Source organism: Brassica napus, chromosome A8 (genome assembly GCF_020379485.1).
Source record: "Brassica napus cultivar Da-Ae chromosome A8, Da-Ae, whole genome shotgun sequence".
In the NCBI taxonomy this organism is placed as follows: domain Eukaryota; kingdom Viridiplantae; phylum Streptophyta; class Magnoliopsida; order Brassicales; family Brassicaceae; genus Brassica; species Brassica napus.
This window is the reverse complement of record NC_063441.1, coordinates 20,613,880-20,630,654: the sequence shown is the minus strand read 5'-3', so window position 1 is coordinate 20,630,654 and position 16,775 is coordinate 20,613,880. Positions and strand designations below refer to the sequence as shown.

At 36.0% G+C, this 16,775-nt stretch overlaps 3 protein-coding genes across 3 annotated transcripts; 1 reads left to right on the top strand and 2 right to left on the bottom strand.

Annotated features, from left to right (window-relative positions):
• The first annotated feature begins 7,783 nt into the window (after positions 1-7,783).
• Positions 7,784-9,868, top strand: LOC106387596 (ACT domain-containing protein ACR11). Its single transcript, XM_013827493.3, has 10 exons — positions 7,784-8,148; positions 8,223-8,268; positions 8,368-8,493; positions 8,576-8,670; positions 8,777-8,861; positions 8,958-9,017; positions 9,121-9,176; positions 9,281-9,386; positions 9,482-9,550; positions 9,638-9,868. Exons 1-10 carry the CDS (start codon positions 7,991-7,993, stop codon positions 9,698-9,700), a joined length of 864 nt encoding a protein of 287 aa, XP_013682947.2. The 5' UTR covers positions 7,784-7,990; the 3' UTR covers positions 9,701-9,868.
• A 47-nt stretch (positions 9,869-9,915) lies between these two features.
• Positions 9,916-11,762, bottom strand: LOC106387597 (ubiquitin-conjugating enzyme E2 36-like). The gene is made up of 8 exons (XM_013827494.3): positions 11,548-11,762; positions 11,418-11,445; positions 11,229-11,315; positions 10,984-11,042; positions 10,613-10,654; positions 10,428-10,501; positions 10,218-10,315; positions 9,916-10,119 (listed from the first exon to the last, which is right to left on the bottom strand). The coding sequence occupies exons 1-8, from the start codon at positions 11,581-11,583 to the stop codon at positions 10,082-10,084; spliced, it is 462 nt and encodes a 153-aa protein (XP_013682948.2). The 5' UTR covers positions 11,584-11,762; the 3' UTR covers positions 9,916-10,081.
• Positions 11,763-11,984: 222 nt separating this feature from the next.
• LOC106387601 (dol-P-Man:Man(6)GlcNAc(2)-PP-Dol alpha-1,2-mannosyltransferase-like) lies at positions 11,985-15,138 on the bottom strand. The gene is made up of 10 exons (XM_013827499.3): positions 14,719-15,138; positions 14,217-14,304; positions 13,975-14,134; positions 13,684-13,901; positions 13,304-13,599; positions 13,099-13,210; positions 12,860-12,998; positions 12,564-12,760; positions 12,393-12,482; positions 11,985-12,318 (listed from the first exon to the last, which is right to left on the bottom strand). Exons 1-10 carry the CDS (start codon positions 15,000-15,002, stop codon positions 12,187-12,189), a joined length of 1,716 nt encoding a protein of 571 aa, XP_013682953.2. The 5' UTR covers positions 15,003-15,138; the 3' UTR covers positions 11,985-12,186.
• Positions 15,139-16,775: the final 1,637 nt, after the last annotated feature.

Genomic DNA, 16,775 nt, shown 5'->3' with positions numbered 1-16,775 from the left:
TACTTCACGCGCCTTACTAGTCTTTGCCTGCAACAAAAGCGGTTCATGACTGTTAAACTATATAATCTAATCTCTCCTTGATACATTTACATAAGTTAGTTATTTATGTTATTACACAAAGAGTTGTAACTCTTCAAGTTGTGTCCTTTAGTATAAAGAGTTGTGTCTCTTATACTTGTATTGATTCGATCTCTATATAAAGATCAATCATCTGTTGTAAACAGATTACCGAATCTCAATAATACAAAAGTATTTTCAGAAAAGTTTATAAGCCTGAAACGTCTATCTTATTCTTTCTCTCGAACTCGTGTGTAACACACTGTGATCGTTGTGTAACACAAGCGGTTGGTAAAAGATTAACATGGTATCAGAGCTTTACGTTTGAGAGGACAAAGAAAAAAGCACTAGTAAGAGAAACACTTGGCGTGGAGAAAAGGAGACTAGAGGATTTTGTCATACGATTTTGGAATCACTCGAAACGATGAAGAATCAAGTAATCCCCATATTTGATGGAGAGAAGTACGACTTCTGGAGCATCAAGATGACAACCATTCTCAAGACCAGGAAGTTATGGTCTGTGGTTGAAGAAGGCGTAGCAGCCCCACCAGCACAAGTGGATGAAACCCCTGAAACAGCAGGGACAAGATCGCTTAGAGAAGAAGCGATGATGAACGATACATTGGCTTTGCAAATCTTGCAAACTGCTGTATCGGATCATATATTCTCACGGATTGCAGCAGCATCAACATCCAAAGAGGCGTGGGATGCATTGAAGGAGGAGTATGAAGGCTCTCCTCAAGTTCGTTTGATTAAACTTCAAACATTGCGAAGGGAGTATGAGAATCTGAAGATGTATGAGAATGAAGACATTAAGGTCTTCACAGATAAGATAGTTGAATTGGCAAATCAATTAACTTATCATGGTGAACAGAAGTCAGATGTTCAACTCATACAAAGATACTCATCTCTCTCCCAGCCAAGTTCGATAGCATAGTCAGTGTGTTGGAGCAAACAAGCGATTTGACTTCAACAAAGATGACAGAGTTGATCGGGATCTTGAAGGCTCATGAAGCAAGGCTGGCTGCAAGAGAAGAAAGCACCAGTGAAGGAGCATTCGATGCTCGTGTTAAACACAAAAATTCTGGTGTTACACAAGACAACTCAAAGCGCCAGGGAGGCAAGAAGTGGTGCGGTTTCTGCAAGAGAAACAACCACAATGAGAGCGAGTGTTGGAGGAAACAGAAGAAGGAAGATCCAAAGAAGGATCACAGAAGTAACAAGGAGTGTTACAATTGTGGCAAGTTAGGCCACTTTGCAAATCAGTGCTACTCAAAGAAGAAAGAGAAGGCACATGTGAGTCTCGAAGAAGATTCAAATGAAGATCACATGTTGTTCAGTGCGAGCGAAGCAGCAACAACAGTGATGGAAGATGTCTGGTTAGTAGACAGTGGAGCAACTAATCATATGACAAAGGAGGAGAGTTACTTCTCAAAGCTTGATAGGAGTATCAAGGTTCCAATAAAGATTGGAAATGGAAGCACAGTCATGACAGCCGGTAAAGGAGACATTACCGTCATGACCAAAGGTGGCAAGAAGACCATCAGAAATGTATTCTTGGTTCCGGGTTTGGCAAAAAATTTGTTGAGTGTTCCACAAATTGTTTCAAGCGGATACCGGGTGAGTTTCCAAGAGAAGAGATGCATCATAGATGATGCAAAAGGAAGGAGGATAATGGATATCCCAATGACTCACAAAAGCTATCGAATCAGGATGAGTTCGGCTCAGGTAGAAGAGGCCTTGAGCGCTAGTGAGCAAGGAAAGATGGAGACATGGCACAAGAGACTTGGTCATGTAGGCGACAAAAGGTTGCAACAAATGCAAGACAAAGACTTGGTAAAGGGATTACCAAAGTTTAAAGTCAAGAAGGAAGCATGTGAGGCGTGTAGACTTGGAAAGCAATCACGCAAAAGCTTCCCAAAGGAATCTCAAACTAAGACAAGAGAGAAGCTTGAGATTGTACATACGGATGTATGTGGGCCGATGCAGCACCAGTCTGTTGATGGAAGCCGATACTTTTTGCTATTCTTGGATGATCATACTCACATGTGTTGGGTATACTTCATGAAGCAAAAGTCAGAGACATTCTCACTGTTCAAGAAGTTCAAAGCAATGGTGGAGAAGCAGTCGGATTGTACCATCAAGACACTGAGATCAGATGGAGGTGGTGAGTTCACTTCACGAGAATTCAACCGGTTCTGTGAAGAAGAAGGAATCAATAAGCAAGTCACCTTGCCTTATTCACCACAACAAAATGGTGCAGCGGAGCGCATGAATAGGACCTTGGTGGAGATGGCTAGATCGATGTTGGCAGAGCAAGACTTACCGCTCAAGTTATGGGCAGAAGCGGTATACACTGCCTCATATCTTCAAAACCGTCTGCCATCAAAGGCAATAGAAGAAGATGTCACTCCTATAGAGAAGTGGTGTGGACACAAGCCAGATGTGTCACACATGAGAATGTTTGGTAGCATATGCTACATACATATCCCAAATCAAAAGAGGAGGAAGCTAGACGTCAAGGCAAAGCGTGGAGTCTTTGTTGGATATAGCAACCAATCCAAAGGCTATAGAGTTCTCATTTTGGAGAATGAGAAGATTGAAGTATCAAGAGATGTCGAGTTTGAAGAAGGAAAGAAGTGGGATTGGAAAAGGCAAGAAGAAGTGAGGAAGACATTGGAGTTGTCTATGGAAGACTCTCACTCGCCTGAGGATCAAACCGAAGGTGCATCCAGTCCTGAGGAACAAACCGAAGGTGCATCCAGTCCTGAGGAACAATTTGGAGGTACTTTCAGTCCTATTTCTTTTCAAAATGATGATCATGATACTAGTAGTGGAGATGAAGAAACTTCTGAGGCACCAAGGAAGTTCAAGTCCATGGTTGATATCATGGAAAGGGCACCGAGAGTAGAGCTTGATGAAGCGGCTCAAGCTATAGAAGCTTGTCTTCATGCAAATGAAGAACCATACACTTATGATGAAGCGTGTGGTACCAAGGAATGGAGAGAAGCAATGAATGAGGAGATAGCCATGATTGAGAAGAACAAGACGTGGGAACTAGTGGACAAGCCAAAGAAGAAGAATGTGATAAGTGTGAAGTGGATCTACAAGATCAAGACCGATGCAAACGGCAATCACATCAAGCACAAGGCGCGGCTAGTTGCAAGAGGGTTCTCTCAAGAGTATGGTGTTGACTACCTTGAGACGTTTGCTCCTGTCTCAAGACATGATACAATACGAGCCATACTTGCCTATGCGGCTCAGATGAAGTGGCAATTGTATCAGATGGATGTGAAGTCAGCCTTTCTCAATGGCGACCTCAAGGAAGAAGTGTATGTCACACAACCGCCTGGGTATGTGACACACGGGAAGGAACACAAGGTGTTAAGGCTACACAAAGCTTTATATGGTTTAAAGCAAGCCCCAAGGGCATGGTATGGAAGGATAGATTCATACTTTCTTCAAAACGGTTTTGAGAGGAGTATGAATGATGCGGCCTTATACATCAAGAAGCAAGGAGGAGATGTGTTGATCGTGAGTCTATATGTGGATGATATAATCATCACAGGAAGCAACATTCAGAGCATCAACACATTCAAGGAGAACATGAAGAAAGAATTCGAGATGGTGGATCTTGGATTGTTGAACTACTTTCTTGGAATGGAAGTAATTCAAGACAATGGAGGCATATTTCTTTCACAAGAAAAATATGCAAACAAACTTGTAGACAAGTTTGGGATGCGAGACAGCAAGAGTGTAAGCAACCCACTTACACCACAAGGAAAAGGAGTTGAGGATGACAAGGAGTATGGAGATCCGACTAAGTATAGAAGCATCATTGGAGGGCTTTTGTACTTGTGTGCATCAAGACCTGATGTGATGTATGCAAGCGCCTATCTCTCAAGATACATGTCATCACCTCGCATGAAGCACTACCAAGAAGCCAAGAGGGTGTTAAGATATGTCAAAGGAACATCAAACTTTGGAGTGTACTTCACAAGCGTGAAAGAACCAAGACTTCTAGGCTACACGGACAGCGATTGGGGTGGTTCTAAGGAAGACAAGAAAAGCACTTCAGGTTATGTGTTTACTCTTGGATCAGCCATGTTTTGTTGGCAGTCAAGCAAGCAACAAACAGTGGCGCAATCAACGGCTGAGGCAGAGTACATAGCCGTGTGTGCAGCAGCAAATCAAGCAGTGTGGTTACAAAGACTATTTGAAGACTTTGGTCAGAAGTTTGAAGGAGGCATTCCGATCTTATGTGACAACAAATCAGCAATAGCAATTGGGAAGAATCCGGTGCAACACAGAAGGACGAAGCACATAGAGATCAAGTACCATTTCGTGAGGGAAGCTGAGCAAAAGGGAATCATTGAACTGAAGTATTGCAAAGGGGATGATCAACTCGCAAACATTCTCACAAAGGCATTGGGTGGTTCAAGATTTGAAGATCTAAGGAAGCAGCTTGGAGTCAAGTCGAGATATGATTAAGGAGGAGTGTTAAACTATATAATCTAATCTCTCCTTGATACATTTACATAAGTTAGTTATTTATGTTATTACACAAAGAGTTGTAACTCTTCAAGTTGTGTCCTTTAGTATAAAGAGTTGTGTCTCTTATACTTGTATTGATTCGATCTCTATATAAAGATCAATCATCTGTTGTAAACAGATTACCGAATCTCAATAATACAAAAGTATTTTCAGAAAAGTTTATAAGCCTGAAACGTATATCTTATTCTTTCTCTCGAACTCGTGTGTAACACACTGTGATCGTTGTGTAACACAAGCGGTTGGTAAAAGATTAACAATGACATCAGTATCCGCTTTAGGTCGGTCTATTGTCACTCAAGCAGATAAGCTTAACGATATGTAGAGCAGTACAGAGTTGAGTATTATTACTAGTTATCTCGTAAAGACGTAAGAACCGTTTCGTGTAACTCACCGAAGGTAGTAACAGTGCCGTGCCTACCATTTGAGGGGCCTAAGTCAAGAATAACTCTTTACAAAAATCAAAATAAAATAATTATAGAAAGGTTAAAATTTTAGCAAAATTCATTTTCTATAATTATTTTCTGATTTTTGGTGTTTAAAAATACTATTATAAATATTAATTATCATATTTCATTTTTTTGTTTTATACTGAACTTTCAGATTTTAAGTATATTTTGTAAATTTCTCAATCCTACTGTAACTCATATAAATCATATAATTATATTTATAAAAATATGAACTAAATTTTAAATTAATGAATTAAGAACAAAATGCAGAAAATCATAAGAGTGCATACAACAAAATCGATAAATGAAATCTAAGATATTTTTTTTGTAAAGGAACATATATTTATATGGAATATATACATGAACATAATCACCTCTAACAATATTTCATAAAATTTGTAGTTATGCATTCCATAAAAACCTAAGTGAATGTATATTTAGTAAAAATGGAGCCCTAAATTTTAAATGAAAAATGGGGGCCCAAGGCAGTTGCCTTTTTTCAACAAGGGTGAGCACGGCTCTGGGTAGTAATAGCAAACAGCTTCTGCTTCATCTAAACTATAACGAGGGAATTCCTGACGAGCATCGGATGCAACATGCCAACATCTGGCAAGTCTTTACGTAGTTTCCCTACTGCCGTCGAATGTGAGAATGCACCCACCATCATATCATCATGCATCATGCTTCTGAAAGCATTCACCTGCCATATGAATTGTGTGAACTAGCTAGGAGTGTTCTGTTTGTTTGAGTTCAGATAGAAGCCAGAAGAGAAATTTACCGTTGTAAGTTCTCTGGCATGTATAGGTCGGCAAGAACGTGCATGGTGTTCCTCAAACTCACTGAATGTAAACCAATTGTTATACTGAAAGACAACAAGAAACGAGCAGCGTTTCGGAATGTGATCGTTTGGGATCATACTGGGGATGGACTGTTAGGACCATTTCTTAAATTGATGATGACTAATAGCGATGTTTAGGAATATCGCTTAGCGCGTAAAACGCATAATTTACAAAATATATAAAATATAATATCTATAGTATATTCTTTTAAATATTACTTACTAATAATAAATTTTATACTATATTATTATTATGAAAAATTATAATATCAACCGAATATAATCGGTGCTATTTTGAAAGTTTAATTCCTAAGATCAACTTGTTTTAAAACACTAACTAGATTTTTACCCGTGCAACCGCACGGGTGTTTTTTTTCACTTTTCTATACATAAATTATTGTTTTAGAACATAAGTGGTATATATTTTTAATGTTAATCATATACTTAAATATTTATATAACTATTTCAAATACAATAATTTTATAATTTACATGTTATAATTAATTAATTGTTTAAACTTTATGTATTTGCCACTTCTTATTATATATTTATTTTATTGTATTTGCATTTAGTTATTAAGCAAATTAATATATTCATGAGAAAATATATTTAAAAAATATTTTGTATTTAATTTATGCTAAATTCTGACACGTATTTCAAAACTGGATTTCTTTTTTACCAATATTTTTATGCTTATTCATTTTAGATAATTTATTATTGTATCTATAAAAGTGTCAGATATGTTAATTTTTATACAGTATTATATAGTTTGTTAATTTTAAGTCGTTCTATCATCATATTATATTTTAAATAAATAGTTTATATTTATGAAAATAAAATTTATAAATTTATCAATTGAATATAAATTTATCATATTTATTTTAGTCTAATAATTATATTTTAACATGATCATGACTATAAAAATAGATAAAATAGGATATAATTTATTTATTTTTATTTCTAAACGATAACTTAAAATACATTAAGTTATTGTTTAAATATTACAAAGATTTATTAGAATTTTTAAAATATAATATATAAATATATATTATATTTAAAATGAAAATATATTATGATTAAAGTAGTTACAAATATTTTATATTATTAACTTTAAAGAAATACATGTTAATTTTTATACATATATTATATAGTTTGATAATGTTAACCCATCTTACCAACATATTAGATTTTATTTTTGAACATAAATATTTTATAATTACGAAAGTAAAATATATAAATATATAAATTTAATACAATTTTATTATATTTAGCTCAATATAATAATTTTAATTTAATATAATTGATTATGATTATATAATAACTAAAATATTATAGATTTTTTTATTTTTCATTTTATATAACTGAATATATTAATGTATAATAATATTTTAAACTAATTTCGAAATTAGTGAAAATATTTAAGTATAATTTCAAAAATGAAGATCTTGTAAAAATCTTTTTAAACAGATTTGTTAGAATTTTAAAATAAATATATTTATATTTAAAATGAAAAGATATCAAAAGATACTATGATTAAAATATTTTAAAAATTATATTTATTATTAGTCTGAATTAAAATATAGTATGAATTCTATGAATAGGTCCATTAGGTCCATTTTTTAAAAAATCACACATGAATCAAGGTTGTGACTTCTGTTTTAATATATAAGATTAATATTGACCGAATATAAATACTAAGTTACAAAAAAAAAAAAAGAATATAAATACTCACGTAAAGACAATCTTACAGATCAGACCAACATCATGCCACGTCAATAGAATTACGACCAATAAGGTAACTTTGTCGCATTCGAAATTAAAAATGGAAAATAAAAATAATTATTTTGGGTGGAGATTAATATAATTATTTCCTAAAGTGGAGAGATGGTTGGCGATCCAACGTTGAAGATAATAAAAGAAGGAAAGAAACAGACACTTTTGTTTCACTCATCTTTTTTTATCATCCTCTCATGGCGGATAACACGAGAACTGTCCAAATCCAAAGGCTTGTGTTCGCCTTCATCTTTTTCACTTCTCCTCTTTAGCGTTTTACTCATTCTTTCTTAATTTGCTTCGGATCCAATTCAAGTCAGCTATGGTGGCTATGGCCTCTGCTTCTGGTTCTGCTCTTCGCTTCACTGATCCTCCTAGCTCTCGCGCTATCAGACGCGATGTTGGAGCTTTCTGTCTTGCTCCTCGGACAGTCACTTTCGGATTCGTCGATAAATCTATTACCAATCTCCACCGACTAAGGTTGTTTGAGCTTTTATCTTTTCATCTCTCTCTTACTGATCCAACCAACTGAATCAGTTCTTTTTCTGTGTTAGGTTATCTGGTTTGAAGACTAGAGCATCTAATGCTACTGCTGTGGAGGTAATGAACTGATCAGATTATATTACACAAGGATACTGAGAATACAAAAGTAGATTTTAAGTTTTGTTTTGTTTCTTGATTTTTTTTTTTTTTTTGAAGAATGCAAATGCTGCTGATTCTGATAAAGTTCCAACACCAGTGGTCATAATCGACCAAGATTCTGACCCTGATGCGACCGTTGTTGAAGTTACATTTGGAGACCGTCTTGGAGCTCTACTTGACACTGTAATGAATTACTCTTCTTCATTACTCACTTGCTGCTTTTAACTTCTCTTCCTTCTTATCTGATGAAAGATTCTTTCTCCAGATGAATGCGCTCAAGAACTTGGGTTTGAATGTGGTCAAGGCTAATGTCTACCTTGATTCTTCTGGCAAGCACAACAAGTTTGCCATTACTAAAGCGTATGTCTTTTTTTACATAGTTTATATTAACTTTGAATCAAGTCAGAGAGAGAGAGAGAAAGAGAGAGAGTTGAGTTTAGATTGAATCTTGTTGTAACTGAAACAGGGATAGTGGAAGAAAAGTAGAAGATCCTGAATTGCTGGAGGCCATCCGTCTCACTGTCATCAACAACATGCTTGAGTTTCATCCTGTATAACCAACCACTTGGATCCCTAATATAAAAGCTCTTATCTTTTGCATAATTTCCTCAAGTCACACATTTTGCTGGTTGATTATTTGGGATCAGGAATCAAGTTCACAGTTGGCAATGGGAGCAGCTTTTGGTGTTCTTCCACCAACTGAACTGGTAAAGAAGCCTTGAAGCTGCTTTGTTCTGTATTTTGGATTCGAAGTTGTCCTCTAGATCATTTCCTTCTTTGTTAAGTATTTTGGATTGGGATGTTTGACAGGTTGATGTGGACATTGCAACACAAGTAAGCATTAAAGATGATGGACCAGACCGCAGGTAAAGATATAATCCCATACCTTTATATCTCATTATCTCAACAAAAAAATACTTTATGATGATCATTGATCCATAACTCTATTATTAATTGTTGAGAATTGCAGTTTACTATACATAGAAACAGCAGATAGGCCTGGGCTATTAGTTGAGCTGGTGAAGATCATTTCTGATATCAGCGTTGCTGTCGAATCTGGAGAATTCGACACCGAGGTACACTTTGTAATCAAACTCTTCTAAAGATATAATCACTCTCCTTCTCATGTTGTGGCTCGTTGTTGTATGTGAAACCAAACAAAACAAAACAGGGTTTGTTGGCTAAGGTAAAGTTCCACGTAAGCTACAGAAACAAAGCCCTTATCAAGCCTCTCCAGCAGGTAAAAAAGATTCAGCAAAAGCAGAGTACATTCTTTTTTAATCTTAATGCTGCAGTCTCTTGAGTAAACCAACATTTTTGATTGCAGGTTCTTGCTAATAGTCTGAGGTACTTCTTGAGGCGTCCATCCACTGACGAGTCAAGTTTCTGAAATGTAATCTACCAAAAGATAAAGAAGTCACATTCCATATGACTGCCTTTTACCACGTTTTTTTTTTTACGTTTGACAAAAATAAGCTGCTTCCTTTTAGTGGCCTTTGCATACATCTGTAGTAGTAACATTCTCTATTTCAATCATTTTATCAAATTTACTTTCATTTACGACCTGTAAAATCTTATCTTTAACACGAACAAAGCTCAAGCAAATATGGGTAAACGAGTCTTAAATTCTTCTAGTTATACATATTCGGAGAGTGCAAATCTTTTTCCCTTGTTTTAAGAAAAAGGATTCAGATAAACTTTGAGGTAGAGTTATCACCATATATAATGTTATTTAAATGACAACATCATTCTCCTTTTTGCACTCCCCCCATCAAGCGCCACTTGCATATAGACGAGTCCACTCCTTAGCTGCATATAAGTTCACATTGATATGAGATCTACCAAATGAGAGAGGAGGAACAAAGATTTAACCAAACTATTTGAGTGTTTAGATCATATTTCATCACCTGTCTCAACAGCTTCTGCTTCATTACTCTTCCAATGCTTAGCTATGTTCTCAGACAGTGGATCATCCGGGTTTGGTGCACTTAGAAGAGCTTGAATACTTTTGTTAACATGGGCATTGGAGAATAAGAGAGTGTCAACGATTAATATTAGTTGCTATAATGTTCTTGGTTAAGTAGAGAGAGAGAGAGAGAGTAATAGAATATTAATACCTCAAGAGCACAGTTCTTATTTGAAGCGCAGGACTCCATTTGTCTTTCAGTATGTCAAGGCAGATCCTTCCAAGCTATATACATAAATAAAAGCAATACAAAACATGTTTCGTAAGTATATATAAGCATGCGGTTGGATATTTATCTTGATGGTAAGAGAAAAAAAATAAGATTCTACAACGAACCTTGTCAATGTTAGGATGGTATATCTTGGTGAGAAACCTAACCTGTATAAAAAATGATATCATCAATGAGACTTCCCAAACTCTACATCAATATAGAAACTTGGGTAACTTTTCTAATCTTATTAGCGAGCATGCATTTGAAGAAGTCATAGCAAACCACAGTCATCAATCTCTAAACCCACTCGGTATAAGACCAAAATATTATAATCTGTAATGACAAATCACCTTAATAACCACTTACAATGCGTTCAGTTAATATTGTTGGGTTACACTAACTTCATTAAAGTTACACCACAGAATGTAATGAATGGGAAGCCAGAACATCAGAAACATGAAATGAAAAAAGAGTAAAACTCACAAAAGTGACTTACTTTGGGAACAGCCATAGGGTATTCTTCAGGTAAAAAGAGCTCCAACTTGAAAACTCCTCCTAGAAAATGAGAATGAAATAAAAATGATTTAGCACTGCACATTCTACAACACAGAGGAAGAAATAAAACAGTAAGTGATGAAATCAAGAGCAGCTCACAGAAACAAAGATACAGACACATTAGATTCCATTACTCACACACATAACAAAAGGTAAAAGTAGAGTCTTGAAACCAAGTTAATTTACCTTCATAAGGAGACTGGGTAGGACCAAGAACCATAACATTGAAATAACGCATGTTTTCCTCTGACGGAGACGCACTTATCCCCGGAGCTGCAAAAAGACACAACCTTTATTACTCAAAAACAAAAAAAAAAACAGAAAATTTCGAATATCGAAATCAACAAATTTGAGAATGAAACGATGAGCTTTTACCAGGTTCACTAAGTAGACGTTGTGTTTCCTACCAAGATCGGATACGCGAAACAAAAATCATAATAGATGATCAATATCAAGCGAACGATGAGCTACAACAAACAGATTTAAAGGAGATCGGAGAACGCACCTTGATGATTCTTCGCGGTAGATTGCTATTCGCCATTATCGAAGTCTATCGGATTCGATTGGTCTCGGACAATTTAGGGTTTTTGAGCTAAAGCTCAAGACGCACGGTGATTATCGACAACGCTTCGTCGTCTCTCTCGTCTCGTGCGTGTCCCTTTAATTCTTTTTTTTTTTCATTTTGGGAGTATAAAATTACTTTAAATTTGCTTTAAAAAAAAGTCAACTTGTATAATCTAATTTTTTCTTAAAAAGCGTGATTAATAGTTAATGTCTGGTAATTAAATTGCTCATTTTCTTTAGAAAAAACAATTAATTCTGCGTTGGATTTATTTTATTTCCAAGAGTCTTTTTTTTTTTTTTTGCCTTTTGCGTTGGTTTAACGCTAAGTTGTTCTCATGTTATCCTCTCTTTTTCTTTCTGTCGCAATAGTCCAAATCGGAATCGCAAAATGAAAGATTAAGACATTGCAGCATTAGTGTCAACATCAACAACATGATCTTCCTTTTGGAGATTTACTACAAAATTAACGTGAAAGTTAAAGACCACACTGTTCAGTTATTTAGTTATTACATTCTCAAAACTTGGCCAATGAACAGAGCTAAAGCTAAATCCGGTCTACAGAGTTTTCAAAATTTTGGTATCATTTTGGCACTCTTCTAAGTATTACGTATTTGCCGAACACATTCTTCTCTTGCCACTTGTAAGGTATGAAGAACGATCTATACTTTGCCGGCGATAGCTCTCTGTCCAGATAAGGTAACACCGCTATAGCCTGAAAAAAAAAAATTGTAGTAGAGTGAAATTTAAGATATATTTTGCTACAAGAAGATGGTTTGATTCTTATACCTCCCATGTCGATAAGTCGCTGCCTCGATATGCATAAGGTCTGCTAAGCTGCAGCTCAATGAGGAATGTGCAAGTTTCTATATTCTTCAACTGAAAAATATTGAGAAAATCAAGCAAGACTTATTATGGAGTTTTGAAGGATATCATGAGAGAGAAGAGTGTGAGTTTTACAAATTGTTCATCAGATGCTTGGTTCTTGTTGTTGAAGTATGATGGTGATGCTGCAGTGCCTCCAAGTGTACTATTAAATGGGAACGGAAGAAGTCCGCGGAAACCATCATCGATCCACCGTACTTCGCTAATGTAGTCAGGCACGAAAAACGATGATGGGTATCGATGCCATTCGCTTCCCACACACAGAACAGAACCTGACACAAACAACAAAACCGAACAGTATTCACAAAACTTGAGACTTAATCTTCACTTTAGTTTGCATTTGTAACGATTGAAGCGGTTCTGTTTTATACCTGGTCCAGCATCATCATGGTGCTCCAGCAGCTTGTAGACCTCTAAGGGAGCGGAATAGCCATTAATTAAAGAAAACGTACGAGCATGTGAAGCACATAAGATAAGACCAAGGATCACAGGTCTGATGTATTTGGTTATCTGCACATTATAACAAAATGAGAATCGCACAATCTAGTTTTTTCAATTTTTGTGAGAGAATAATCCTAAAGACTGATATACATTGCAAGTTAGAACTTACTGTCACCAGAAGACTTTCCCTTGTGCTATACTTTTCTCGGAACAGCTCAGGGATGTTTTCGATAACAACAGACGCAGAAACACATATAAGAGGGTATATTGGATAAAGGAACCTGCAGCAAATGATTCACAATCATATAATCAGTTTCTGGAAGCCACCTTATAAGTGCCCTAAAGACAACAAGATGAAAAAGAAAGAAGATAACCTTTCTTCTTTGTGGGGCTGAAGTGACATGAACGCCAGCCAAATATACATTGGCGAAATCACAACAAGCAAGCAACGGTCATACTTTCTTCTGATAACAGGAAACAGTGCGATGAACAAAATTGCCAAAACAAAACCCAAGTTGAAGTTGTTAAAACCATTTTTCATATAAAACAACGGTCCTTCAGTTCCATAGAGATGGCTTTCTCCACCCCCTAAGACATTGTATATCAAAAGATTCAAAACCGAAGATGTCCATCTCTTGTAATAGTAGTGATCCACAAGTACTGAGAGTCCCTGGAAAAGAGGCAAACCTAGTTAATGCGAATGAAACTCAGTATTAATAGAGAGAAAGCATTTAGGATTAGTGTTTTGACTTACAAGGAGAAAAATAGAGGTGGCAGCGCCAGAGATAAATGCCTGCTTGAATCTCTTAACCAGAGCGTAAATAACGACAGGTAAAAAGGCCAGGATAGAAAACGGCCAGCCAAGAATCACACCGAAAACCGAAACTGCAACAGCCATGGCATACTTCTCGAAAAGTAATAAACCAGATGAGAGACTCATTGCATACATAGAGAACGAACTCGGGAGGAAACCTGGCCCATTTCAAGGGAAACATGAATTAATATTTGCAAGTATCACAAAGGTTACACAAAACAGAACACTCACTGGTGCTAGCAAAGAAGCAGCCACTGGTTAAGCAGAGCATTGCAACTGCGTAGGTAGCAATACGCTTCCCATACTTTCTGGAGAGTGCAACAACCAAGACAGTGTCCGAAACTGCAGAAAGCAGCCCCAGAAAGAGCCTCACCGCATAGAAAACTCTAACCTATCCACAAGTAGATATTATCGTAAGAGCTTTCCAGTTGCATACCAATTAAATATACATCAAGAAATAAGCAATGCTTTACCTTGTCATCACCAAACCACCAAGAAGCAGGCCGCCCAGCTAACTCATGGAAAAGAATGTACAAGTAGGAGCGAAGAGCAAAGTTCGAACTGCAAATAAACAAAAAAAAGAAACTAAACTTATGAATATAATTTCACATACAACTCAAGTTACGATTCATCTTTATACATGATTACAAGGCACACTAGTTCACATCAATCAAGCAGATTCAAACCTAAAGTTGCAAGTAAGTTATCCAAAGTCGAGCATCAGATACTAACAAGCAGGCAAGGAGAAATCAAAGCTCAATAAACAAAGAACTACTACCTCGAAATCAAAGCTCAGAACTTTACATTTCTGATTTCAATATTCAAACAAAAGGTTGAGACTTTTTCCCACAGCTTTCACTTCAACACTATCTACACACATTTACACTCGTTTTGAGCTAACATCGTGTCTGTTACTCTCTCACTACACTCATCAGTAATGCGCATTATACAATAAATGTAGGCAAAATGAAAAACCTATATTCCCAGGTTTGAAACCCAGACTTGTACAGAAGATAATGAAGAGGCTCCCAGTAGTTGAACACTTCATCGCAGTCATGAACGATGTTTGAAGTCGCGCTCATGTAACGAAGATAACATAAAGCTATAAACGGCAAGAACCACCCGAGACCGCGATCCTCCGCATCCCCGCCGTCGGATCGGCGGGGTTTGTCAGTCTTCGAGTATGGTTTCGTCGAAGATGAAGTAGAGCCGGAGAGAAGTGGGCGTCTCTGGCGAGTCGTCGTCGTCGTCAGATCCATCGAGCTTTGAGGATTTCACTCAGCACCACCAGTGCGGAAAATGGTCGTGGCGAGTGTAGAGATTGCAGAACCTCTCTTCTCGGCGCAAGCAATGGAAAGTCTCTCCTGGGTACAGAGGGTTATGATCGAGGCCTAGAAAATATATAATCTGAGTTATACTTATTTGCCCATCATAATATTTTTCCAGGCTAGTCAAAACTATTTTCACTTTTTTTTTTGTTTTTAAATTGTTACGATCTTCTAGATTATAAGAGAAGTATGATTTTAATCTACCATAAAAAAAATTATACGAGGTCCATTTTATTAATTTCATCTATTAGATTATTTACATTAATCTATTAAATATATAAAGTTTCTAAAAAATCTTAAACTATATAAATAATAAGTTAATTTTAACAGTAAATTTATTTTACATTAAACTATTTTAACTATAATACATCTATTAGATTATTTACATTGATCTATTTTAGATTATTTACATTAATTTAAAATATTATTAATAAATTAATTTTAACAGTAAATTTAAATTTAACATTTGGTGAACTTGTGAGGCTTTGTTTGGCTCTTTATGGCTCATTTGGGGATTGGTAAGCATGCTACTATGCACCATCCAGCTTGATCTCCTTCGTTGCTCCATTCATTTGTATTTGGTACTCCCACTTTTTCAACACCCTTTTCTGTCTTAGTTTATCTCTTACTTATATTGATATGCATTGAATCTGATATGACTTGTTATTATCCAGAGAATTTTGGTAAATAAAGCTAACGTGCCTCAAAACCAAATATAACTAGGCTTTAGACCAGCAAGTAGCTTAGGTTTTCGAACAAAAATACTTTAAATATTGTGTTTGTGCCCAAAATAGCCGAAGGTGAAACCTCTGCCAAAATTCAAGGTATACAAATACCTTCATTGATATAAATTTAGTGTTCAAACGTTAAGAAGTACAGTTTATTGAGATTTGCATGAAAGGGTTGCAAAGATATGAATCATAGGTACGTGCATGGCTTTAATATAAATCACGTAAACCGTTATTGTTGTGAGGTGTGTGTTGATAAGTCATAAGCGTAGTAGAGGTTTTGATCTCTATTAATGTTAATATTAACGTCAGAAAAGTTTTTGAAGTTGTGAACAAAATGGATGGTGTAGCAACCCTGAGTTCAGTAGGTAGACAATGGATAAGGCATTGGTTTACAAGATTATATTCCCACTTATTTGACAATTGACATAGGGTTAACGGTTGATGCTGATTAAACATTAGGGGTTTTGATATAAGGCACTTTCTTAGAGTCAGACACTTTGACTAAAGTCCCAAGCTCGTAGCTAATCCAACACTTAAAGCTACTCTTATCGTAAAAGCACCCCAAACATCTACTAACCCCAGTACACAAACCACGACACTTACTCTCTCCAACAGCAAGACCAAAGCTAATACGCTATACTTAGCCATGAAATGATAAACACCTCCAAGTCTATAATAATGAAACGTCTCTGGATCACAACTCTTCACCTTCTTGACCCTACAAGCTTTACTCCAACCCAATACGACGTTGCGCATGTGATTATCATAGAATCATAGCTCGGCTTTCTTAACGTACATAATGATTGACATGCGTTTAAATTTAATAAAAATGGTTCGAAGTCACTAACTTTGAGTAGCAGGCAGTAAATAATAAAGTAGATAAGCCAGGGAACATGTTGCAAATTCATTCTCTACCATGACTAATATTGAATCAGTTTCTCGTTGTTGTCTCCTATTGAGGTTACTATGAAAA

Bases quoted from the DNA above. Each gene is read 5' to 3' on its own strand.
- LOC106387596 (XM_013827493.3), top strand. From the start codon at position 7,991: ATGGTGGCTATGGCCTCTGCTTCTGGTTCTGCTCTTCGCTTCACTGAT. The intron at 8,494-8,575 runs GTAATGAATTAC...TTCTTTCTCCAG, and splicing joins TTGGAGCTCTACTTGACACT to ATGAATGCGCTCAAGAACTT. The intron at 9,018-9,120 runs GTAAAGAAGCCT...GATGTTTGACAG, and splicing joins TTCTTCCACCAACTGAACTG to GTTGATGTGGACATTGCAAC.
- LOC106387601 (XM_013827499.3), bottom strand. From the start codon at position 15,002: ATGGATCTGACGACGACGACGACTCGCCAGAGACGCCCACTTCTCTCC. The intron at 14,135-14,216 runs GTAAAGCATTGC...ACTTGTGGATAG, and splicing joins GGTGGTTTGGTGATGACAAG to GTTAGAGTTTTCTATGCGGT. The intron at 13,902-13,974 runs GTGAGTGTTCTG...GAAATGGGCCAG, and splicing joins CTGCTTCTTTGCTAGCACCA to GTTTCCTCCCGAGTTCGTTC.
- LOC106387597 (XM_013827494.3), bottom strand. From the start codon at position 11,583: ATGGCGAATAGCAATCTACCGCGAAGAATCATCAAG. The intron at 11,316-11,417 runs GTAAAAGCTCAT...GTCTTTTTGCAG, and splicing joins ACGTCTACTTAGTGAACCTG to CTCCGGGGATAAGTGCGTCT. The intron at 10,120-10,217 runs GTGATGAAATAT...ACTTATATGCAG, and splicing joins AGCAGAAGCTGTTGAGACAG to CTAAGGAGTGGACTCGTCTA.